Below are 26,580 nucleotides of genomic sequence, written 5' to 3'. Positions count from 1 at the left end.
CTCTTTAGTTTAGTCTGGGGGTCACAGCAGGGTTTTCATATAGTTTGTGTCAGGATGACGGGTCGCTGGCTTTTTGCATTCATTCAAACGACTGTTTGCTTGTAATCGGTTATGCAGTAAATTAAAGGCTGACGATATGATGAACAATTAAAAAGGCAAACGACGACCATGATTGAATAAGGAAATAAATTATAGGAAAAAAAGGCTTCAGTCCATTAAGGAAACAAATGCTTAATAGACTCGTTTAACAAGTGTGTTTGTGTGTGTGTGTGTGTGTGTGTGTGTGTGTGTGTGTGTGTGTGTGTGTGTGTGTGTGTGTGTGTGTGTGTGTGTGTGTGTGTGTGTGTGTGTGTGCGTGTGTGTCGACAGAACAACTTCCCGGCCAGCAGCAAGCCTCGCCTCCATGACCTCAAGTCAACGGTGGATCTTCTCACCAGCATCACCTTCTTCAGGATGAAGGTAGAAACAACAAATCAGCTCAAAATCACCAACTCATGAACTCAGATACACACGACACGACACGACACGACACTGCTTGACTGATATTTTAAAACCTGTTTTTATTACCGGTGAGAGTTATTCTACTAATTCTTGCATCTTGTATGAAAAAGGTTGGGTGGACATCTCTAACAGAAAGACGTGACTGGCATTGGTTTAATGCCAACTTGCCATCGTACACTTCCTTATTAAATTGGTCTTTATTTGACTCTTCAACTGAAGTTCGGTGTGCACACGCTGAATTTGGGCAAACTGCTTTTTTACAACACAAGACTCAACAAAATTTAAAGCCATGATTACAAACAGCTCGGCTCTTGGACGTAACTGTTTCTAACTGTGTTCTGTTGTTGTCTGGTTTCTGTGTGTATTTCTTTGTATTAATACGTTTTAATTGTACTCTCCACACCACTGAAAATGATTCGCTACTTCAAAATGCCCAAAATTGGCAGTATTTTTGGTTCTTGTGAGGACTCTAATAGCAGTAGAAACACAAGAGGAGACACACACACACACACACACTCAGAGAGTTGAGCTGCAGTGTTGCAGGATTGATTGCAGCCTCTGACTAATGTCTCTCAGAGTCAGCGGGTGCTGTCGACTTCAGGTCTGTTATGGGAAGATTGATTCCAGAGTGGAGGACGGAGGAAAGGTCGTGTATCCGTGTGCTTTCACACCTCACCCGATTGGTTCGGTAACAATCCACTCAGTTAGTACGGTTTGTTTCAGCCGGTGTGAAAGCTGCCATTACAACCAGGCCGAGAACCGCTCCAAAGCAGACTAAAGTGTTGTTTCTAGTGTGAAAGCAAACTAACCAACCACGGGATTTTATGAAAGCAGATGTGGGATTTTAGCATGATTTCAAAAGCTAAAATACTTCTAAATCCATCTGCTGATCGTGAAATCTGTTCAGGAAGCGATCTTATGATCGATCTTTATAAAGCTATGTATATAAGCACGTCAGCGCGGGCATTTTCCCTGACTAATAGGTTCAACGCTGTTAAAACTGCTCTGCTTGTTATCGACTCCATAAACTTTGCCAGTTCATTAAGTCCATTAAAAAGTGTGCGATAGTGATTCCACAGTAATAAGACGCCTCATTCATGTGTTTGTGTGCACCAGTCACCTGAGAGCACAAAGGGGCTTTTGGACACTCCTGTCTCTACCTGTTAGTCATCCTTCATAACATGCGGTCAATTTGTAGGCTAATAATACTAATGATGCTTATAATCACATATTAATCAAAGAACATATATATATATATAAACAGAAGCATTAAAGCCCCTCGTTGGTCCTGATGATGCAGGATGACCTGTCTGTATAACGACATGTTTACTCCATTTGGTTCGTTGGTTAAAAACATGTCAGTGCAAACAGGAACCAGATCAAAATAATGCAACAATATATCATTTATATTCCGTGGTTCGGACCAAATGAACCGACATGTTTTCATGTATTCACGAGTGAATATTTGTTTTCTATTCCAGTTTGAATTGAAGCAAAAAAAGGCTTTCAATCTCACTTTCGGCCTCAGTTGTCCAATTATTTTTGACTTATTTCATTTCATTGATGTGTTTGTACATGATTTGATAATATCTCTATATTTACCTACTATATAGCTTACCAATGCATGGTTGTCTATGTGTGTCTGACTCGTCCGGCCTCGTGCAGGTCTTGGAGCTGCAGAGTCCTCCCAGGGCCGCCAACGTGGTGCGGGACTGCGTCAAGGCCTGCCTGAACTCCACCTACGAGTACATCTTCAACAACTGTATGGAGCTCTTCAACCGCCAGTTCCAGCCCGCCGTCCAACCGGTGAGTCGCTGAGCATCGACATGTTGCAGAGGATGCTCTGGAGGAAAGGGGCCTTTCTCACCGTGTTTTGATGTTCTTTGAGAGAGAACGCTTAATGATCCTGGATTTCCTCCATTTAAAAGTATGGAAATCGAGTAAAAACAACTTTTTTTTGCCTCACCTTCACTTTTGCTCATATTGATCTCGGTTCATGCAGCACATGATGATTGCACTGATAACTGATTCTCCATCAGCCGAAGCAGTATCTCTAGAAGACTTTGTATTTTGGACCGTGCCCGGAGAGATTCATGTCTTAATAAGTCTAAACTCATTAAACCAGCCTGTGTTTTGTATAAATTAGCAATACTTTGCATGGTAATCAAGGAAAGTCTCCTTTTTCAGCGTTATGGATTGTGCAGAACTTGGAGAACATGGAGCTGCAATCTTTTATAACAAATCAATATCGCGGAGGAATAATATTGTTGTAAATTATTCAGTGCAGATCATTTATTGAAATTACAACTTTTGAGCACTAAAATTAGTTTTTCTTCTGTTCTGTTCTGCCTCTTGCTTCATAAAAGCATGTTTCTTTCTGCAACTGCTGGACATTCAACTTCTCATCGGAGTAAAGAAATTAAACATTTCATCTTCCGTCTCTTTCCCTCTCACAGCCTGAGCCGGAGAAGAAAAAGAAGAAGAAGAAGAAGAAGGAAAAGGCGGAAGGTGAGGAGGTGGAAGACGATGGAGATGAAGACGAGGAAGAGGAGGAGGAAGAGGAAGAGGAGGAGGAGAAGAAAGAGGAGAACCAGCAGGAGGAGCAGGGCCCGAGCATCCAGAATCTGGACTTTTGGCCGAAACTCATCACGCTCATCGTCTCCATCATCGAGGAGGACAAGAACTCCTACACACCCATCATCAACCAGTCAGTGCTGACTTTCAGTATCTTTTGTTTGGTATTTTGTGCCTTCATTTGCATTGTGACATATTGGGAAAGTTAGGGCAATGATGCAGCCATTGCATTGTTTTGAAATATTGCTTGTAAGATGTTGAATTTACTGCAACTCACAGCCGCTAGTTGAGAAAATTATCAAATTCTTCAGTATATCTGGATATAATTAATACTATAATTAATTATCGGTTGAAATGAGTAAAAAGTTTCAGTTACGTTCAGGTTTAAAATAGTAATTTAAGCTTACAAAATAAAAGTATGAATGCAGAGACTGCAGTTTATTTTTGTATGATTTTAGTTCAAAATTTAGTCTAAAATGTTTGATTTCTTTGGTGTTTTTTAAACTAATGTTATTTAGATGTTCTATCAGGAACAGATTTCTAGCAGCACGTTTTTTTTATTGTTGCTGCAAGTTGTTTTACTTTAAGGACTGTAAACACAGTAGGCTGATAAAATGTTGCCTCACAAATTATTAATATAAGTTTGTTGTTTATCTTACTAGCAGATCAACTAAAAGTTTCTCTGTTTGTCTGAACTTCAGGTTTCCTCAGGAACTGGATGTGGGTAAAGTCAGCACGGAGGTCATGTGGAGGCTGTTCGCTCAGGACATGAAGTACGCTCTGGAAGGTAAGACTGTGTGTGTCTGTACACAGTGTGTGTGTGTGTGTGTGTAAGAGAGAGATAAAGGGTAACAACTTGCCGCCATTTGTTTCCCCTCTACATTCATACATCACTTTCTTCTCTCCATCGACTCTCTTCCTTCTCTTTGCCTTTCGTCTCTTCCAGTTTTGTATAAAGTCGAGCACCACCGCTGGAACAACGGTGAGGTTTTAGACAAACACAACGTAGCCGATGAGAAGATACAGTCAGAAGTCTCAAAGCTTGAGTCCAACGTCGTCTGATAATCTACCTGGAAATTATTATGGGGTCCCAAAAAAAAGAGCATTTTAATTAAATGTCTTTGGCCGCGGGTGTTAATTGAATTCAGACTCTCCTGTAGGTCATCGGAAACTTTAAAATGCTGTAAAAAATAAATGGTATAGTGTGTGGGTCGTTCTCAAACTGTTGCTAAACATACCGTCTCTAACACTGAGAAACAATCTATAACATGATTGATTCCCCCTGTGGCGCTCCACATTACACTGTTTCAAGAGTCCCTCTGTCTCATTTGAAACCTGCTTAGCTACTCGATATTCTGGCTCTTGACTGTGTCTCATATTAGACTTGTAGAAACTATAGAACCCTGAAATGCTGTCTGGCACACGGAGGCCTGTGAAAACTGAGTTTTATAGCCGAGTCAAATCTGAAAAGTCCCTCAGGAGACTCATTTATAGGCTTTTTTTCTATTTGGTCGACCTTCCAACTCCCCTAGTGTTAAACATTATTCCTTTCCATTCTCATTTCTGTCGCTTTCAAACCCGCCTCTCTGTCCTCTCTGATCTCTCATTGGTTTGTTTTCTCATTCTGTTGCCATCTCAGCTCCCGCCACATTTCGCATCCGCAAAGTTGATTTCGACGCCGGTAAGATGTGTGTGTGTGTGTGTGTGTGTGTGTGTGTGTGTGTGTGTGTGTGTGTGTGTGTGTGTGTGTGTGTGTGTGTGTGTGTGTGTGTGTGTGTGTGTGTGTGTGTGTGTGTGTGTGTGTGTGTGTGTGTGTGTGTGTGTGTGTGTGTGTGTGTGTGTGTGTGTGTGTGTGTGTGTGTGTGTGTGTGTGTGTGCGTGTGTATTTTTGATTAGTCATCCATAGCAGAGATTTCCAACCTTATTTGCACCATGGACCATGTTTTATATTGACAACAGGAGGAGGTGACGGACGTATTTGTTTTACAGCAACACAAAGGCCTCATGCAGCAACACTCCCTTAAATGTCTCTTATATTTTCTCTTGAGATAAAAAAAATAAGAGCTGTCGACTCCAGATGCACCAAACATTTGAAACCATCCAGACATGCTCTTACCAGATGTGCTGACTGATGAATCCCACTTGATCATGAATGGGAGACGTGTGTTTATTATTAGCAAAGGTAACACCCCTTAAACACTATTTTAGGGCAGGTGTGTAGTGCCGTGTGCAAATACTCTTTCACGTGCCCAAGCATTGGAGAGATGCCACCAGAAAAGGCTGCAAGAGAAAGAAGAAGAACTTGAGCAGTAGTGAAACGGAGGCTCTGGTAAAACCACTTAAACCACTTAAATTTACATTTTCAAGAGCACCAGGAGTGGCATCAAAGAGCAGAATGTAAGCCATTCACAATAGTATTTCTTTAATAACCTAATCATTATTACTGTAAAACCTATAATAACTTAATTTGATTTGGTTCTGTTAGCTGTTAGCTGTTAGCTGTTAGCCGTCCAAAACAATAAAAGTGAGCAAACAGTTTTCCGCCTCGCTGTGTCTCTGTTTGTACCGGAACCACAACCACCAGAGGTCCTTGAGTATGCAGCCATGACTGTGCACACTACATGTTATGCAGTTTGCTGCATCACAATGCTAGATTCCACACCCCCGGGCAATTTAGAATAATCAATTAATCCAAGCTGCATGTCTTTGGCCTGTGAGAGGAACCCGGAGAGAACCCACGCTGACACGGGGAATCGATCTATTACTGCTTTTGTTATCATTGTTATTCTACTATATCCACTTCTGCTGTTATTGGTAGTAGTCGTCATTGTATCGTCAGTATTCTGCTCACTACTCTCATTATATGAATAATTTCTGACATATGCATTGAATGAGTTGTAACTGTAATGTTGTTCATTCTGTACACATGACCTCTATCACACGTCTGTCCATCCTGGTAGAGGGATCCCTCCTCTGTTGCTCTCTCACAGGTCTCTCCCTCGTTTCTCCCCGTTAAAGGGTTTTTTGGGGGAGTTTATCCTGTTCCGATGTGAGGGTCCCGGGACAGAGGATGTCGCATGGGTACAGATCGTAAAGCCCTCTGAGGCAAATGTGTCATTTGTGATTTTGGGCTATACAAAATATATTGAATTGAATTGACTCCCCGGTCCATCTTGCTGTGAGGCGACGGTGTTAGCCACCACACCGCCATGCAGCCCCTCAAGAGATACATCTGGTGTTTATTGTGCTGTGTTTCTGTGTGTGTTGTGTTTACAGAACATGAGAAGCATAAACTCTGTAAGACTGCCGACTACATGAACCTGCACTTCAAGGTCAAGTGGCTTTACAACGAGTATGTTAAGGACCTGCCCGCCTTCACAGACACTGTGCCCGAGTACCCTGCGTAAGAAACACACGCACGCACACACACACACACACACACACACACACACACACACACACACACACACACACACACACACACACGCTCTTTTTGTCACTCAGTGTCTCACTCTTTCTCTGTCTCCTTCAGATGAAAGTGAGCTCATCTTGATTCATCATTTCTGCCTCTTTATCGAGATTTAACCTCTTTTTAAATACACAATAATACAGACACATCCACACACTCAAAACTCTCCTCACTTGGTTTGGACTCGAGAAATATGGATGACAGAGTAATGTTAATAATTATAACACATTTTATTGATACAGCAACTTATAAAGCAAAGTGACAAGGTGCTTTACATGGTTTAAAACAATCGTAACAATGAGACAAGCATAAGCGGTCAAGTAAAAAGAAGACATTTCACAAATTCAATAAGATGAAATACAACAAGCAAACAGATAAAACAGATAAGACAGATAAGACACATCAGAACTGGAGAATTGATTGAAGGAATTTAATGAAAAAGGGATTAAAAGCTTTAGAATTAAACAACAAAGCATTTAGTTTGTTCTTTGTCAAAGCAAAAGACTAAAGAGTCACATCCAGTAGTTTTCCTCCCGTTTCGTGCACCAACTTCATGGTTGGTCAAAGAGGAGTTCTGTTGTTGTTCCAGGTGGTTCCTCCTGTTTGTTCTGGCCTGGCTGGCTGAGAACGAGGAGGTGTCGATGGAGTTCATGCACGGAGCGCTGGAGAGAGACAAGAGAGAAGGGGTGAGTCAAAGAAAGCCCAATGTGAAGAAAGATTCATCTGTGAGCAGAAAGTCTTCAGCTCGGCATCCATCCTTCATTATTTAAGGCTCAGATATGTTTTTATCTTTTTTAATCTAAAAACATGAATTCAAAATTAGGTTTTGTTTTTTTAAGAAGCAATTTGCAGCCTAGACTGTCGTCTAACAACTTAGTTGGTGTCAGTGAGATGAACTGTTTTCCTCCTGCAGCTCTGATCCGGATCAAATCACAGCTGTCAGTTTCTTGTGTTTACTTGCGTGCCAGCAAACAACACAGATCAACCAGATGTGGTTAGGGAGTCAAAAGAACATCTAAAACAACAAATGTAAAAAGCCAATTTCATCAATGCCCCAAGTTTTCAACCTACAGATAAAATGTTGCTGTACGGCAGAGATTTTAATGGTTGTCAAGAAGGAAGATAAAATGTTAAGAATTTAGACTGATAAATGTTATTAGTTAGGAATATTTTTTAAAAAGGAGACAAAAGGAGCAGATTTCCACCACTCAAAGTGTGCCGAATTATCTATTGGCTGTTCCCATTATCAGTGGATTACTTTGATACTAAAGGAAACTTAAAAACTTGATGATTCTCAGGTAAGTTCTGATGTTATATGGAGCATGTATTTTTCTATGATTTCCTAGCAGATTTATGGACGTTCATTTGTCGTGGACATCAGCGATGGTGTCAGATATTATCCTCTGAAAGTGTAAGTCCTACTGAATATAAAAACATGTTCACCAAGTCTTTGTGCTCAGATTTGACTGATATAGGACGATATATAATTACCCCCTCACAGTGAAGCCGTGTGTACAGCATGTGTCCTTGTGTGTTAAAGGAAGCACACAGATGTTGTATTCTCAATGAGGTGGTCTGAAATGGCACTTTGAGTCTTGTGCACTTCAACAGGACGTCAGTAACAGTATAAAGAACGCTGTTCTTTACCTATTTGACCAATGATTTATTTCCTCTGAAGCATCAAAAGTCTCCCCGTTGGAAGAAAATGTCGATTCCCACTCCGAAGTTTCAATTTCCTGTTTCCTGTGGACAGATTAATTACCTCACCAGACACCAGAATTTAATTGCAATAAAAGAAACAATTTGCAGGCTACTCAGTGAGCGGAGATGAGACATTATAGTCGTGATTATGACTAAATGTAATAAATTCACATTTGCTTCCTTTCTATTTGCACTCTAGTGCTGCGACTCAGTGCTCACAACGAGGAGATTTAACAAATGTAAACATATGTTTAAATAGAATCCTAATCAGCAGTCACATTGAAGAAACATAACTGCTTCTGATTAATGTTAAAATGTCGTCCTAACATAAAACCTACTTTCTTGTACAGCAGAACCGTATTTCGCACATTATACCAGCTGCTTCCTGACTATTTGTCATTCTGAAATTCTATTTTTCAAAGTTTTTGATTGAAAGGAAGTCCGACAGCAGTAGAGAAACTCTGCAGTGAAAAGGAAAGCTTTGTACAACACTGGAATCCACAACGAATCCAAACGATGAGAGACGGCCTCGTCTCTGTGACCTTTGGCAGCCCTCTCTCACACTAACACAATGATGGACGAGTGTTGTCTCTCGACCTCCTGTTGGTCCCGGACCGGCACTTTATCTTCAAGGAACTCTGTTGTCGCTCTGGAAGTTTCTTGAGTCTTGACCGTTAAAAGTGTAATTTTCATGCCCTTAAAATGTTTTTATTGGGCTTTTCACAAGCTTTCAGATAAGCATTGCTGTACTGATGGACAAACTTCATGACACACGGTTTTCTTTATCTTAAGATGGAGGAGTGTAGGAGGATGGATGCCTGTGTGGTTTATCTTCTTCTTGGCCCGTACAGATGGTTACACTCCCTTCAGTCTCGCTCACATGGCTTTGTGAAGGCTTATCAGACGCCAAATCACTGCACAGCCATTTATGATATTATGAGAAAGGATTTTACTGCTAAAGTTATAACGGCAGCAATCGTTTACTCACGTCGGTCATGAGGTAAACAGTAGTAATGCGTCAATCCCTTTGTAATGTAATCTACCAGTAATGTGTGCGCGCATGATGACGTTATTTAGCTCTCTGCGTTGGCCCTCGTTCAGTGTGGGTCATTCAAGTGATGACATTTTTGGACAGACATGGACGTAATCTGTAACTTGACTGGTTGGCGGAGGGAAACAACCACGAGGCGGTAATTCTGGTTTCAGTAGAATACGTCCTCTCCCTCTGGAGCGGGAGAGGACGATAGACGCAGAGCCTGCAGGTGGATTCGGGGGTGGAGGTGGGGCTTTTAAAACTATATAAGAACAAGATCGGCAGCATCGGCACCAAAAGAGTTAGCAAAGCACTGTCAGCCAAACACTGAAGGGTGTGTTTGATAAATGTGGCAGTGAGAGGAATGTGAATGTAGCAGCAGACTCTAAGCTAGCTCACAGACTTTGCTTTATTTCTTACCCCAGCACCCAAATACCTCCGAGTGTCTTTTATTCACTGTACAAATTCAGAATCAAGGCTAATAATGACATGTGAATAAGGGAAGTACACTACATGCACTGGCTTAGATGCTTTAATAGCATCAGTAGAACACAGAACGACACTGAAGGCTTTCCTCAATGACAAAGATGTTTTCACTCTTCTTCCGAATCGCTTTAATTGACAGATGGTTCATCCAAACACCTGCTAAGTATTGTTCTTAAAGTGCCTGCTCTTACAAACTGTTTTAAAGGACGACTCCTCAGATGGTTTTGGTGTAACAAAACATCTGGCTGTTCAGGGTATAAAAACGCAGGCAAGACGTTTACATGAAGGATGTTTCAGATAATACTCTTAAGCATATATATAGTATTTTACTCAGTGCACATATTCTCTCCCCCTTTACTCTCTGAAGTAGCCTGATGCACAACTCTTTTAAAGTATGGGAGACTACGAGGAGTCCATTGGAGACAGGTTTTATGGAGGAACTGTGAAGTGCTTATGGACCCCCTTTTGACAGAACCAGTTATGGATCCATGTACTGTAGGTTTCTAAGAGGAAGAGAGACTCCAGGATTCAACTGCGTGACTCGGTCATTTGGGAAATATACCACTCAAAGCCTCTGGGCAGCGTTTACATTGAGGTTAGAGCCTTAAGCTCAGAAGGAACATTTAACTGGTGAATTCATCCGAAGGACCACATGATTCGTGCAACACTTATATAAGCCCTTTATTCCCAGACCAGCAATCATTTCAAATGAATAATAATAATCGTACTGGTCAGAGTGCCCTGATATTACAGTAATTACACCAGAGCGCAGCTACGGTAGCTAGGAGAAGAAATAGGAAGGGTTTGAGTTATTATTTGATTAAGGGGAGTAAGGACGGAGAGAACGTATGAGTCAGTCAGGAGGTAGTTGTGAGGAGCAGTGCTTCTTGAAAAGAGCAGAGTGGAGACGGAGAGCTGCTGTTAAACCAAATGAAGCAGTTTTGTTGCCTGAACCTTACTTAAGCTGTTTTATGTTTTCTATTTTGAAAAGACCGTATGCGTGTAACAAACGGAAATGAATACGTGTCGCTGGCTTTCGTAGGAAAACGCATGACAAATGAGACGTAACTTTTTTGTAACACATTACAATCTGCTGTATGAGGCTACGCTGCTGAGGCCCAGATGAGTGACATCTGAGACCCTCACTGGTTTAAATCGAGTGCTATCAAGAGCTTTCACTGACACAACTCTTGAATCTTTTGTGCCTTTGAGATATGGGCTGAAGAGTTTCAGGTTTCACAGTGCAGTGTTTTTGTTATTGAACCTTTGATGCCATATTTCTTTCTTCAGATTTAATTTAAGGCAGTTGCTTTTAGGCAGAGCCATTAAATCTAACAAAGCGTTTCTCTGCAGAAGAGTTGTGTGTGTTTGATTAAATACAAGAGTAGTACTGGTGGACTAAAGTGTGTCTTCTCCTGCCTCCACCTGTAGTTCCAGCAGACGTCCGAGCACGCTCTGTTCTCCAGCTCGGTGGTGGACATCTTCACTCAGCTCAACCAGAGCTTCGAGATCATCAAGAAGCTGGACTGCCCCGACCCCGCTGTGGTGGCCCACTACAACCGGCGCTTCGCCAAGGTGAGGTTCACAACTCAACCACCTCAGTTTCTGTTCTTTCCTCTGTGAGAGCTCTGTGGACATGGGTTAGTTCAGCCAGACGTCAGGTCACTCATATGCATTATAAACACACAAAAGGGTTTGCACATATCCATAAAACACGTTGGTATCCAAGTCTTTCATCAAGTTTAAAAGTAGTAGCAGCAGTAAATGTGGGCTTTTCTTTCGGGCATGCTGCTCTGCAAACTGTTGGTAGTTGATTTGTTCACAACGCACGAGCTGACTGTTGAAATTTCATTATTCTATTACGAATGCGCTGTCAAAAGACTGCTCCTGATACCCGAATATTATCAGCAAATCCCACATGTCTTAATCGGAAAATGCTTCATTCGGAATAAGACCTAATTCAGAATATCGAAACGGGATATGTGCTATTGACATGACCCATATCAAATTTAGAATATTGTCATATCCTAAATAATAGTGGGTGCATAGTATTAGGGTGCATGTAAACGTAGTCACTGAGACCAGGCTGGTGTCATCCAGCATCCGTAGCTACACCTGCGAAAAAGAATGCGCCGTAATTCGTAGGTATCCCACAAAATCCTTTTGTATGTTTTCCACGTAATCATGAACGAGGGAGTCTAAAAACCGTAAAAGCACTCACGGGACGGGTCCAGCTAACAATGATCTTTCCTCCAGGAGATCTGCTGTTTGTTCCTCGTGTGAAACAAGAAGTCGTTTTATTTGTCATGCAACCAGCGTACTTCAGTAACGCCACTTCTGTAGTTATTTTAACCCAAATGACGATGTTTTCCTAAACCTGACAAACTAGATTTGTTGCCTAAACCTAACTGAGTTGTTTCCTGTGAAGACAGAAGTTTATTTTGAAAAGACCGTATGCATGTAACAAGCAGAAATTGACCCGTGTTGCTGGCTTTCGTAGGAAAACGCATGAAAAATAAGGAGTAACTTTTTCATAAGACATCATCCCATCGGTTGTATGAGGCTACGTTGCTGAGACCCTCACTGGTTTGAATCGAGTCCTTTCACTGACACAACTCTTGAATCTTTTGTGTCTTTGAGATATGGGCTGAGGAGTTTCAGGTTTCACAGTGCAGTGTTTTTGTTATTGAACCTTTGATGCCTTATTTCTTTCTTCAGATTTAATTTAAGGGAGTTGCTTTTAGGCAGAGCCATTAAATCGAACAAAGCTTTTCTCTGCAGAAGAGTTGTGTGCGCCCGTGTGTGTGTGTGTGTGTGATGGCTCGATCAATATGGGACTCATTAAATAAAGAATAGCTGATGTAAGCCATCACTCTGAGCTGTCCATCTCTCTGTCCCCAGCCCTTGACTCCCTTTTTCATTTTCTCTCACTCCACTCATGGTAATGTTTCTCTCTACCTTTTCATCTCCTCCCTGTCTGAGCTTCAGTTACTTTTTCATCTACTCTTCTTACATCTTGCCGTCTCATCTCTCTGTGAACTCTCCATCTTGTCTGTTCTTTGCCTTCAGATATTTTCGATCTATATCTGCCTTTATTTCTATCTTCTTTCCATATCTCGTCCAGTTTCTCTCTTTGCCACCTTCCACTTCCTTATTCTCTCTTGCTCCTCTGCCTCCGGGCCAGCATAGTTATAGCTCATTTTTGGGCAAAAGTATGAGTTGACAGTAAAAGACAGACAGCTGCAGAAAAGGAATAAAGGCGGGGGGGGGTGTACAACGAGAGGAAACCATTATAAGTAATGCAGGCAGCCATCAGGCCACATGTTTAATGCACGAGTGTAAGAGAGACATCTCGCTGACTCTGCGGAAAGTAGGGAAAGCTGCAGGTCAAACGCACACTTTTTTTTTTATCATTTGGCATTTATGTGTATTATCCTCACATCAAACTGCTCAGCAAACATCGCTCTACGATAACTTTAAAATCCTCACAGAGGAGAAAACTTTGCAGTTTGATGCATGACTTGTTATTTTGTTTTGTACAGTCTGTGTGAAGGTTTGTCTGGCAACTCAGTGTCAAATGGGATTCATAGAGTGAACAGTACATTAGTGGATGGTTTTAAAGGCTGCACATATTTCATTCACCTGGCAACGAGACCCGTGCTTTGTTAAAATAGATATTGATAGAAACAGGATTGGCTTGTTGCGTGTGAGCGCTAATATCCAACATGACAGAACAAACTAAGAAGACGGTGCCTGGAGAAAACGGATCATCAAGAGAGATCCAAGATGTCCCTTGAGTGCCGCCTACAGTCTTTGATTGGCAGGAGGCTCGTTGCAAAAACAGAAAATTGCCCACGTAACACCGAAGATGTGTTGCCAAATTCAGGGACACATAATAGGCGGGATTACAGTGGTACCAACTAGTCACTCTGTCACTCCCATCAAATCCAGTTTCACACCTTGACTCCGGCTCACTTTTGTGGTTGTTAGCTTAGATTTAAATCCAGAGACGTAGACATGAGACGAGGACTTAAGTCACAAACATGAGACGTGAGTTACACATGAGTCCCCTTTAAGTTTAAGGTCAGACACTGAAGGTGAATAAGGTTACATTCTAACTGATAGATATCGCCATGAAACTTCCCCAGTTGATTTCTTACATTAAGAGCATTTTTTTCTACTAAAAGTTTTCTGAAAATGGATAAAGCCAGGTTCAAAAATCTTGTCTCATTTTGTGGACTTATTAGAGTCAAAGGTCTTTACTGAGGACATTTTGAATATCTCTTTTATAACTCCATTAATGAGAACATACTGTCAGCAGCCCGACAAAACAAACTATTTTCGCCATGTTTTAAAGAAAGAAATGTTGCATAAATCCGGCCATGAATCAACAACCCCCTGTGTAAAAACCTTCAGAATGTAGTTAAGTAGCTCAATCCATAATAACACCAGCACAAATATATGAGTTGATTTCCAGTATATTGTGTATTAACTACATCTGTACAGTAACTTGTGACTAGAGCTGTCAAAAGTACAATATTTGCCACCAAAATGTAGTTGCGTAGAAGTATATACTATAAGTGAGTAGATACTCAAGGAAAGTAGAAGTACCTCAAAATTGTACTTAGGTATGGTACTTCAGTAAATATACTAAGTTTCCAACTCTGCATTTTAACGGTCAGTCACAGTTTGCTCATGAAGACTTGACTTGGATCGATTTGAAATTCGACACAACAAACCTTATTTCTGCCCGCAGAGAAGCTCATTATCAGCCGTCGCCGTTTGACCAATAACATACTCTCACCTGACCAAACAAAGCAAACTAGAGGAGTAAATACCGGTGTTCAGACGCTCCCGGAGTAAACATGTTCTCCTTGTGTGTGTGTGTGTGTGTGTGTGTGTGTGTGTGTGTGTGTGTGTGTGTGTGTTATCTTGTTTCCACAGACGATCACCAAAGTGCTGCTGCAGTACTGTGCACTGCTGGCCAAGAGCTTTCCTTCCTACTGTGAGAAGGAGAAGATAGTGAGTACCGCTGCATCGCCACTCCGAGACCAAGCACTGTGAAAGCTACAGCGCTCTGTGAAGTGGATTCATATTTTAGCTGCTGCTGCCCACTTCTGTTCCTCTTTAACATCTCTTTTGTTTTCTTTCTCTTTGCTTCTGTTTCTTTCATTCATTTTGTCCCTGACAACACGTTGTCTTCCTCATCCATCTTCCTCCAGCCCTGTGTGCTGATGAACAACATCCAGCAGATGAGGGTCCTGTTGGAGAAGATGTTCGAGTCGATGGGAGCAAAACAGGTGAGCACTAACAGATGAACACACACACACACACACACACACACACACACATACATTAAAAACAATAAAAAAAATTTAAAAAAATTCTCTCTGGTTCAAGGTCAAAATATGGAAATGAGAACTTGCAGAGTTTTGGGTCTTTCACAAACCTTTTTTTTCTGGGGATCCACTTTTTTAAAAATGGCAAACCATCAAGACCCAATTCACGAAAGGCGTAATCTATAAATCTGTAGACGAGCGAAGGACCGGAGCATTTTTACTGCCATTTCTACGGCTGCCCCTCCTCAGCCGCTTAGTCGACTAATCCGTCCTAAGATTCTATGAACGTGTGAATATTGTTCATTACTTATTTCAGTGGAGGGGGACTTTAGAGAAATATAATACAAATTAAAATAAGGAAAACTGAGGAAAAAATGTATTAAACTCGTTGATTAAAAGACTAATCAGTCGCTTGATTAGGTTTCTTTATGCTTTTTTCATGCTGAATGATTTATTACCAAGAAACTAATGAGAGCATCTCTGGTGAACACAAGATTTAAAGTGTCGTTTTTCTGTGATTCTCGGTGGAGAAACTCCGATCTGTCAAATAAATCAATTAATCGATTTGTTGACAAAATCGTATATGAGTGTTAGTCGACTATGAATTTCTTCGGTTGATGTTATTTTTGCATCACTTATATTTATCTTGAATAGCTAAACCAGCCATTTAGAAGACGTATACGTTTGATGAATGTGTTGAAAACATACAAGAACATAAATGAGACCAAATTAATTCATTTAGAGAGTTAACAGGCTCTTGTTTAATATAAATGTTAAATAAAAGACGATGGAAGAACTTCTGCAAATTTATTTGGCGACCCTGATGGGATCGCCTGTGACCCACCTGTGGGTCCCGACCCAATCTTTGGGAATGAAGTAAAGCACACTGCAGCGTTCCTCTTCAACTAAGTGCTTTTACGTGGCTTTGCTGATCAGATTTGGGGGAATCGTGTGACTTGAAAGACAAACTCTATCTTGAAAATGAAAAACTCGGTTAATACCCTCATATAAGTGTAACTTTGTCGTGTAATGCAGGTTGTTTCCACTGTGAACTGGTCTCAGTCTTATCAGAATTCTCACAAAAAACACAGTGTGGTGCTGCTGCATTTACAGCAAAAGATCAAATCGAAACATGAACTCAAACCTTTTGTTACAAAGACTTCATACCAGCGAGTACGGTTGAATGAATGCAGTTCTGCATCCATCTAAATTAGAGGCTGTAAAGAAAAAGTTTGAAGTAAAAATTTGCTGCACACCAGAACTGATTTAATGAGCAGTTCGTAGTTTCACTGTTCCGGTGAACAAATGTAAACATTTTTCCGCGCCAGTCGAATGCCAGAAGTGTCTGTTCCAGAGGTGGGCGTTTTCAAAATCAAAGCTTGTATCCAATAGCTGCTTCTGGATTTTCAAAAACATAGTTGTCCGGATTTATTTTTTTGAAATTTCATATCTTTGTGAGCTTACAGACTTTTCTAGAAACGATGCTGGAAAAAGTTCTGTTGGTATTGGTACGTTCCAGTCAACTCAGTCTGACGGCAGTTTGTGAAAAGTCCCGAAATGCTATTTTTTTATGTACAGGGACACAAATTGTCCTTTTTTTTCGTGTCGCTCAGAACAACTTTGAATTTGGAACACCGGTTGATGAACACCGGTCTTGTGGTTGAAAAGTCCTGTGTTTGTTGGACCAACCATCTTCCCTACCGCAGACAGAAGTGGTCTTTGTTGATATGTAATACTGCATCACTACCTCTGACTGTTGCATAGTCATGTGGATGTGTTTGCTTTGTGTGTCCTACACAAAAAAAGGATCCTAATTGACTTTCCGTTGGGATAATTTTCATCCTGAGCGCCACAGAAAAAAAATGTAAAATTACGTTTCAGGACTATTTCACCACCTGCCATGACACTGGGCTGCTCCAGTACATAGACAGACCTATTCAGGTCACCTCACCGTCCTCCAGGTGTGACCTAATTACTGTAACGGAAGCATTTTATATGTATTTGGGTTCATCGGTCGCTAACAGGAGAAGCAGCAGAGCTATATGCATGCAGGAATCTTTCTTTGTGCTGAACCTGTTCTTGTTTCAGAAAGAAGAAAAGGTTTTTGTGTAGTTGCAACCTTTCATGTGCAACGTGGAAACCTTGGAAAAATAGTTGGAATACATCATATTCTGTGTGGAAATAAATCTGAAGAATATCTGTTCTCCTGCGACAGTCACTTGACTGTTCAGTCTTGCTTGAATTTAAAGTAACCTTGCTGATGTGCTTCTGTTATAGTAATAGTGAAGAAGGCTTTACGGTAATAGCTTATCTTGTTTGAGTCATTTGTTTGCAGAAGTAGGTGCAAAAAGTGCAGCAGGTGTGCAGAAAAAAGTGTGTGCGTATACATGTCATGCAAGTTAATTTACGTAAGGTGAGAATGAGTGTGTGTGTGTTTGTCTCTACAGTTAACTGCTGAGGAGGAGATGGTATGTCTAGCTTTCTTTTTTCGCCCTCGCTCCCCTTTCCCCTGTTGCTCCTGGAAGAAAAACATCCGAAATAAACAAGTTCATTAAAGCAAAGAACCCGCCCTGAACCCCAGTAGTGTGTACCAGTCTGTTTTTAGTTTGATCCCAATTTTCCTGTCAACTCTTCCTCCTCCTCCTCCTCCTCCTTCGTAGACTCCCAGTTTTTACTCCCAGAAATAGACTTTGGTTTTCCTCTCCACCTGACATGATGAAAAATAAAACCTGTGCTTTTCTTGACGGTGCTGCTTCTTTCCAAAAGCTTGAGAACGAGGAGGAACCCGAGGAGGTGGGTCACAACCTCACAGTTCAGTTTGGATACTGTTTATTGGTTTTAAACTGGTTTAACTTGCCTCGCACACAGCTGTACCTATAATAACATGAATCATAGTCCATCGTGTGTATTGGCTCGCTGTCATCGTTAATGTTATTGGGTTCAGCTGTGCGTTTTCTGCTTTCTTGCTGTGAGAAAACGTTGGTTAGTTTAGGTTAACCCTAACCATGTTCTGGTAAAAATCCTAACTATATGTATGAATGATATGTCTCCTTTAATATTTGTTGTACCGTAAGTACTCCAGAGGGATGTCCACGTACTTTTGGCTATATAGTGAGTGTGTACAGTAGAATGTGATGTAATGGTGGATCACTTTGCCTATGTTTAGTGTGTTTGTAGCCAAATTCATCTGCAACGACTGTCATTGAAGCTCGTTTGAGATTATGGCTAGAAAGTATTATCATAATCATACGTTAGTGTCTCATTTAGTTTTAGTGGAGCTTGATCTGAGAAGCTACAACACCTCAGCAGAGCATCAAGTCTCTTTTTTCTTCTTCTTTAGATAATCACTGTTTCTTTGTCCTCCATGTTTTATAATTTGCTTGTTTTTATTTCCACGCCATCCACCAGGCCATCACTGACAATGAAGGGGAGGATGACATGGTGGGTAGGCTGCATCAGCAAACGCCGGCAAAAAAACTAAAAAATTAGATTTGATTTAATCAAAGGGATTTTTTTAAATCTTTTATTATTTTTTCTAATTCTTTCTGTCTTCTCTCACCTTCTTCTCTTATCGCTTTTTATCCATTTCAACCTCCAGTCTGGCTGCTCAGACTCAGAGGGATCTGAGGTAAGAGAAGAGAATTAAGGAAGACCAGACTGACAATCAGGAGACATTTCATATCATGTTTTTGTTCGTAACTATTGCTGGTTAATTAGTAGTGAACCACATACCCGTGATGAATGAGTAATATCCCTCATTGAACATCTTTGAGCAGTTAGAGGTTTTATGTCGAGGTGTGTTTGTCGGATATTTCTAACCAAAATGTTGTCATTTTAAATTATAGTTTAGACTCGTTGCAAGCAGAATTTATCGTTGTCGTATATTAGTATTTGATTTAGTGTGCATCGATTGAGAATAATGTCGAGTCCTACTGTGGCTACGTCTTCACTAAACGTCCTCACAACAATAAATGTAATTTATTATTATTATATTTTAACCTTTATTTTATCAGGATATTCCACTTGAGATTCAACATTTAAGTACTGGCCAAGACGGCAGCTTTTTAAAGTTTCACATAAAAGTGCAAACAACAAACAAAATGGCAATAAAAAAAAACAATTAGAAACAGAAGAAATTTCACATAAAGGACATTTTTTTATCTTTAAAGTATGAGATGAGGGTGCAAACGCTTTAAAAGCACTTTTGCCTAAAAACTGTGTGGGTTCTAGGAATGACTTACATCATCTCTCCGTATGAAGGTTGAAGCTACAGATTTTAGTTGTTTTTAGGAGTCAGTGGAGAACTTAAGGAGGCAGTTTGTGTACTTTAAAGAAGTGTTTTATTCTGCGGTTGTAATGTGAAGATGTGAAGGAAGGGAAGAAACCTACTTCAATCTTCTAACGTTATGGATGTCTTACACAAAGAAGACTTAACAGAACGCAAAACTAAATGATAAATGTGTGTCATGTACACACCGTCTGAGTTTTGCACTGGGAATCACACAATTTAAGATTTCTTCTCCCGTTCCCGTCACTATATTGTTGCGATGCGTTGCCTCCGTACAGTCGTAGACTAAACGATGATATGGAATAAAGATCCAGCTTTGATCTTGTTCTAAAGCCCCTGAAAACACGGTTTTATATCTCAATTATGTCTCAATAATATGAAATACTGATGACTACATAGGAAAAAAATAAAGTTGAAGATCAGGAAAGAAAACACCCACGAGATCTACGCTCAGCGTAGATCTGGTCGCCATTTGTGGTTTGATTATTTGATTGCTGGAGGCCTGGAAACAAGCACACAACAGTCATCAAATTAGGATTCAAATGTCACAGTAAACATTATTAAACACATTCTTGAAAGGATTTTTGCCCATTATCAAGCGACTATTACCCCTTTGAACCCCCCAGCTGCCTCTCTCTGAGCACAGCAGATAAATCCCTCCACATCCCCCATAAAGCCCCACATGCTAGCAAAGCTCTTAACGCATCTGCTACAGCTGGGCGCTAACACAGCCTCCCTCCTCCAGTGAATGCTTAATAGACTAGACAGTGGGCTGCCAGATAATTGAATTTGATAGCGTATAAAATGTTGTATTTAGCAGCCACTTAATGGCTTCTTGAAATGGCTTAGTTAGACCGTAGGGGTCTGCTGCATGTCAGAGCGGAGGGAAGGAAGGGAGAGGCAGAGTCCCGACAGCGCTGGTTAATGGCTGAGGTCATTGTTATCTTAACAGATGTTAAATGGGATGTCAGAGTGAAGATGCACGATCTGTTACAGGCCGGCTAGATGTGCTGCTCATCGTTATAGTCGGGGCCTTTGCAGGAGAAGATATATTGTGTCTGATATTAAATGTGTGTGGATGATTTGTGCGTTTGGTCAATGTATCCTCACACATCTTTTGATATCTTACGAAAATATCTTTTGTGCGCCTTCATTCAAAAGCCAGCAACACGTGTCCATTTCTGCTCTTTACATGCAGACAGTCTTTTCAGAAGTCAGTTTGGTTTAGGCAACACAACTACTCAGTTAGGGTTAGGAGAGGATTGTTGTTTGGGTTAAAATAACTAAGGAAGTGCCGTTACTGAAGTACGGAAGTTACAGGACAAATAAATTGACATTGATTTCTTGTTTCACGCGGAGAACGAACAGCGGTCTGCTGGCTAAAAGACCGCTGGTTGTTGGACCCACCCTGTATGTGCTCTTACAGCCTTTATACTTCCTTGTTCATGATCACGTGGATACCTACTAATTACCGCACATTATTCTTCGTAGGTATAGCTACGAATGCTGGATGAGACCGGCCTGGTTTGGTTGTAAAAATGAGTGTGAGAGCAGTGGTATGCAAGCAAGCGTGTGATAACAAAATCTGTTCCCTCTCTATCAGGACTTCTTTTATGTGAGCTCATCTCCAGTTTAATAAATGTTCTCTGGACAATTTAAGTGGAGCCGACAATTAATCATTTAAAATCAGCTCCTTTATGGACGCTGCCATCATGTTGGCAGTGTTTTTATGGCGGTTGTTGATGGGCGGAAAGATTAAATAGTATGGTATATATATCCTAATAGCACTTAACATAAAAGCTAATAAATTACTTCAAAAAACATTTTCCCAAAACGGCAACAGCTCCCGATAAAACTGAAAAGCACCTCTTACGGTATGAAGCTGAAGATAGATGTAGAACAACTTTAGTTAATATACAGTATGTACGGAACTTGCGCTTGAGAACTTTGGATCCACATTTCGTGCCTCGATCTACATACAAAATGAAAAGCGCTGAAATTGGTCGACATTTATACTTTGTCTGCTGTTTATACACCTGTCTATGTGTGGGAAACAGTGGCTACATAATATAAATAGGATGCATTATGGATGTACATTAGAAAGTTATCTTTATGTAATAATCCTTCATAAATTAGTTTCTTTTAAACGTTGAACTCCAAGATTAATAATCGACGTGAGACGAGTTAAAGTTAGGTTGAATTTACAGGATGGCTTAGTTTAAGCTTAGTTTAAGCTTTGCTGACATTATTTTGGTTAATAAAATGTTGTCATGGTGTGGTTGCTGTGGTCCTGTACTTCTGGCTTCGGACCAATCATAGATCTGAGAGTGAAGACACTTTGTCAGGTCTTTGCCTCAACAAGGGGCTGTTTTAGGTTTAGTACTGTATATAACATAAGTAAGAGGTTTACTTTAGGATTAAGTCTTGGTTGTTTCCTGCAGAGTGTTCATGTCTCTCTTAAATGTTTCTTGCTCTCATTTCTGTTTTTACGTCACATTTGTGGCCTTTTGATTCTCTGACTGTCACGTGACCAAACTGTCGGACATTTCTATTTAAAGCAGAGCTCTTAACAGTTCTGAAGTTCTGAATTTGTTGGATTTTAAGAGCTGCTTTGTAAGAAAACAACAAAAAAGGGCTTGATTGCTAATGCTGTACCGCTTGTCCCGTCCGGTCCTGTCCTTTCCTATCTGGCCCGTCCTCTCCTGTCCTCTCCTGTCCTCTCATGTCCTCTCCTGTCCTCACTTGTCCTGACTTGTCCTGTCCACCTTTAGGTTGACAACAAAGAGAAGGAGAACAAGGTTGGTTGGTCCGGTTCAATGACCAGTGATGTGATTTTTTAACGAGCTTTAAATCAGGCGTTTGTGCAACCTTTGTGTTATGTGTTGTGTATGTTTATGTTTAGTTTTTACCAAAATGAAGTCAAATCTTATTAGATTAGTAAACAGTCTACTCAGTTTTGAGTAGAAGAGATTTCACTGTTTGCTATGCGTTTCATTTAATTTAAAGCTGCACATTAAGGCAGCTTGACACATGTTGACCAACCCAGCCGATCTGTGACACCGGAACCACATTTTGGTCACTCAAACATTTTGAAGCTTTAATTTGTCACTTCATTTGAGGCAGAGATTCAGCCCAGCAGTGATCATAATCAACTAATATTCATTTAAATCTAAGTGTGTGGGGTGATTCATCACTGATAAGACGTATAGTGCAGCTTTAATCACTGATCGTGTGTAGAATATTGGAAGGATGTTAAGTTGATTTATCACAACATCACATTTCGTATTAGCTCTGACTAGAAGACAAGTAGCTCTCTGGTCCCTAAATCCCAGTCCTCTGACAGAAGAAGTCACCTCGTCACGATGCAGATTAGCATCTTGCTGTAACATTAAATGCCTGGCTCCTCCAGACGTCTCTTTTTCCAGCTATCAGCGCTAACAAACATGCTTCAGGGACGTGCTGGGTGCTACATGGTGCCTGCCGTTACTCTGGTTGAAGTGGGGAACAAAAGAGATATTTTAAACTTTCGGTACTAAAAGTTCTCTTCCAGCTGTTGACAACACACGGCATTATATCTCCTCTCTTCAAACAAAGAAGCAACAAAGGGAAATACATGTAGTGTAATATTGATATTCACTTACGCTTTACATCACTGAGCAGATATTTTCTCCTGAAACTGGCTCTGCAGTTGGTCGTGTAACCGTTACTTGGTGAATTATTCTGGAAGTAGATGTTTTAGCTTCTGTCCTCAGTGAGTGTTTTGCCATCTGTCCTCCTGTAGGACATGTCTTCAGACTATGACAGTGAGGAGGAGCACGAGAAGGTTTGCTTTCTTTAAATCAGGTTCCTCCAACATTTCCACAAACTAACCTCTCCTCTCCTGCCGACTGTCATCTCAGAGCTGACTGAAATCCTCACATGTGATTGATTAGATCCTCCATTCACCTCGCTAGTGTCTAGGATTGTGTGTGTTTGAGCAGGTGTATGTGTTCATGTTCCCATTTTTCTTTCCCGGCATCATACAGCACCATTAACGTGTTGTCTTCCTCGTGCCTTCTGTTTGTTGTTTTCTGTCTTTAATATCTTTGTTTTATTCCTTTCTTTGTCAAAAAGCTTGATAAGGGAAAGGTGAGCAGCCAAAGACCCTCGTGTACCTTTTAATACTCGATGATGAATGTTTATTTTTATTTTTTATTAACGTTTCTGTCATTTTTTTTCTGTCTTCGCATCTTTAAAGTCTGAGTCCAAGAAGGAAAAGGTGTGTTTGCAACTTCGCTGTGTGCGTGCAAACTAGTCATATTCATGGAATGTGTGTGTGTGTGTGTGTGTGTGTGTGTGTGTGTGTGGGGTTTGTTAACCTAAATCTAACCTTAAAGCAGCTATAATTAGTATTTTTATAATGACAATGTATGAAATGACAACAATGTAAACGGGGTCGCCAGCAGTGATTAACCTACAGATAATGATCACCTGAATCTGCAGCTCTGCAGTGAGCTTCAGCTCGTTGTTTGACTGCTGGACCTGCAACCTCACAGCAGACAGACACAGGTAGAGACCAGCTGGTGAGCAAAGTGGAGCATTTAGCAGCTAAAGACACAGATATTTCCCTCAGGAGTTGGTGACCAAACAGAGCAAAAAGAGAGCAAATATCAGAATCCTCAGGTGGACTCAAACAGACCTCCAAGCGAATGATAATGTTGCTCGTAACTGCTGCGTGTGTAGTGACCAGTTTGCCATATCAATTAATGATGATGTCCTAAAGTGGCCAAAAAATCTGGTTCACCCAAAATAATTTAACTTCATTTTAAGACAAGACAAAACTATGGATGGCATTTTTTTTTATGGGTTACGGGATTTACATATATATATATATATACAGTATATATATATATATATATATATATATATATATATTTATGCCACTTATGTGCCTTGCAGGAACAAAAGTCTGCAGGTTTTCCTTTCAACTATTCTCACATCAGCACACCTCCAAGCAGAGAAAGGAGTGAGTCATTAGTGACCAGCATGCCCGGTGTTAATGATCCTAATGATCCCTGTTCAAAGTGGTCTGATCATGTTAATCCCAAGGTCTGAATCATGCGTGTGCTTTATTAATAACGCTGTCAGAAAAACACTGTGTGCCCTCATAATGTCGAGGCTCGCTTTTAGGCCGTTTTCATCGCTCCTCAGAGGGAGATGTGAGCTTCTAAGCTCGATCTAAAAGCTGAGAATCAGCAAAACCGGACCTATGAGGGTCTCACCTTGAAGACAACAATAAGCTTTATTAGTATGTGAGTCACTGTCTGGAGGGACTAAAGGCTGACAGGGAAGGTGAACCTAATATAAAATTGCCAAAAAGGAGTGCGTCTGTTATGATGTCGTGTGAATGAACATTGTGTTTGTACTGAAGCTTCTAGCATCCAAGCTCACTCACAGATGTGTGTCCTTGCAGGCTGAAAAGAAAGACAAAGAGAAGCAGGTTGGTTGGTTTCTGGTCCTTCACCTCTTTCTGATCCGAGACTCCAGCTTTTCAAATACCTCTCCATGTATTCACATCTGCTCTCTTTCTCCTGTGATGCCCTCCGATCTTTTTTTAGTCATTTGGAATGCACTCAGTTGTTCACTTCATATTTATTTTTTAAAAAGCTAGTTCGGTAGAAATGGTTTGTCTGTGAGAAAAATAAGATGTCAACAGTTTAGGCTTTCTTTTCAAACATCTTTTCCTTTTATTTTGCCCCAAGGAGGACGCTAAGAGCAAACAGGTGGGTGCTCGAAACTCATCCTCCCTTTAGAGATATTTTGATCAACCAGAAGTGGACAAGTAGGGGTTTGTGACTCTTAAAAAGCTTCAGTGGCATCCCTAATAAAGGGTCCTGCAATAAGGGTCTTACGGTTTGTATTGATGTTTGATGTGCTGCCCACTCTGACTAAAGGCCTAATGATCACTTTGCATGCACTGACTAACTGTTGAAAACGCCGTCAAACGTGGAAAAGGAAGCTCATGAAGAACATTAAGAAGCAGTAACACAATGTTCTTTTTTTAATTCAACAACGGTTCGTACAGCGGTTCGTACAGCGGTTCGTGCAGCGGTTCGTGCAGCGGTTCGTGCAGCGGTTCGTGCAGCGGTTCGTACAGCGGTTCGTACAGCGGTTCGTACGATATCTTACGGAAACGTGTTTTGGTGCGTTTTCCTTCAAGGCTTCTGAGTTCACAGGAAACAACTTGGTTTCGATTTAGGAAAAGATGGTGAAATACTTAAAAAACAAGTACATCAACGTTGACTTCTCCTTTCACACGCATGACGTGGCACTCATAGCTACCTTCCGTGTAAAAGAGCGTTTTTTTTGTATGACCCATCCACCTCAAGTCCCGCCGGCGAGAGGCATGTTTGGGGTCGTCGGTCATCGGTGGCACCAAATTATTGCACCTGGAATTGTAGTAATCTTCCAGAAGAACCGAGAGTTCTAAGAGACTAAGACATTAAGCCAAACTAACTGGATCACCAGCAGTTGCTCTTGATTTAAAAAGCCCAGAAAAACAAAAGGAATGTAGGGAGGAAAAAAAAGGGTTCTGAGGTAAATGAGGTGAACATCTAGGTTCAAGTTTGAACATTTTCTATATGAGCTTTAGTGTGAATGTGAGCCTTGTGTGAGTGGGAGTATGACTCGCCAATAAAGCCTCCTGACCCGGTCAATAGTTCCACTTTGCGTCTGCTGCCCCTGTTGACTCACACATTTCCCAGAATCCAGTTCAAGGAATCATTTCCAAAACACTTGATTTGGCCGTCGGCAGAAGCAGCACAGCTCGATTCAATTTCTTTCTTCCTCCAGGATGAAGCTCTTTGTTTCTTTGAGCTTACTCATTTTGTTTCTGTGTTTTGTGAAATATAAATTGTTGGCTTATCCTTCCCCTTTAGCATATTTTGAAGTCATGCAGGGATGAAAAAGGTGAAAAACATGACTGTAGAGGACAATTGTCTGATGTTTTTTTGTTTTCATTTCTTCTCACTAGTCAAAGGAGGAAGTAAACAAGGTTTGTTTGTCACAATCATCTCCCTTTTTCCTCAGTAGAGCTTTTCCCTCTGATCTCTCACATAAAAGCAACTCCTTACAGTCAAACATCAACACTGCAGGTACAACTTGTAAGACGGTAGAATCTATTTTCCAAACCCGAGAATTAAGCAAATCA

General features: G+C 40.8%; 1 protein-coding gene across 1 annotated transcript in view; it reads left to right on the top strand.

Moving 5' to 3' along the window:
* LOC142964216 (protein unc-13 homolog B-like) overlaps nt 1-26,580 on the top strand; it is a 56,699-nt gene that overhangs the window by 21,969 nt on the left and 8,150 nt on the right. Inside the window, exons 10-18 of the mRNA XM_076104435.1 lie at nt 370-459; nt 2,167-2,307; nt 2,958-3,208; nt 3,777-3,862; nt 6,352-6,478; nt 7,134-7,230; nt 11,196-11,339; nt 14,709-14,786; nt 14,987-15,064. Of these exons, the coding sequence (XP_075960550.1) occupies nt 370-459; nt 2,167-2,307; nt 2,958-3,208; nt 3,777-3,862; nt 6,352-6,478; nt 7,134-7,230; nt 11,196-11,339; nt 14,709-14,786; nt 14,987-15,064 (1,092 nt within the window). The remainder of the gene's footprint in view (nt 1-369; nt 460-2,166; nt 2,308-2,957; nt 3,209-3,776; nt 3,863-6,351; nt 6,479-7,133; nt 7,231-11,195; nt 11,340-14,708; nt 14,787-14,986; nt 15,065-26,580) is intronic.

The sequence above is a fragment of the Anarhichas minor genome, unplaced genomic scaffold (assembly GCF_050575085.1).
Source record: "Anarhichas minor isolate MPS153535 unplaced genomic scaffold, ASM5057508v1 ptg000030l, whole genome shotgun sequence".
Lineage (NCBI taxonomy): Eukaryota > Metazoa > Chordata > Actinopteri > Perciformes > Anarhichadidae > Anarhichas > Anarhichas minor.
The sequence above is the reverse complement of the archived record's forward strand: the minus strand, read 5'-3'. Positions and strand labels throughout refer to the sequence as shown.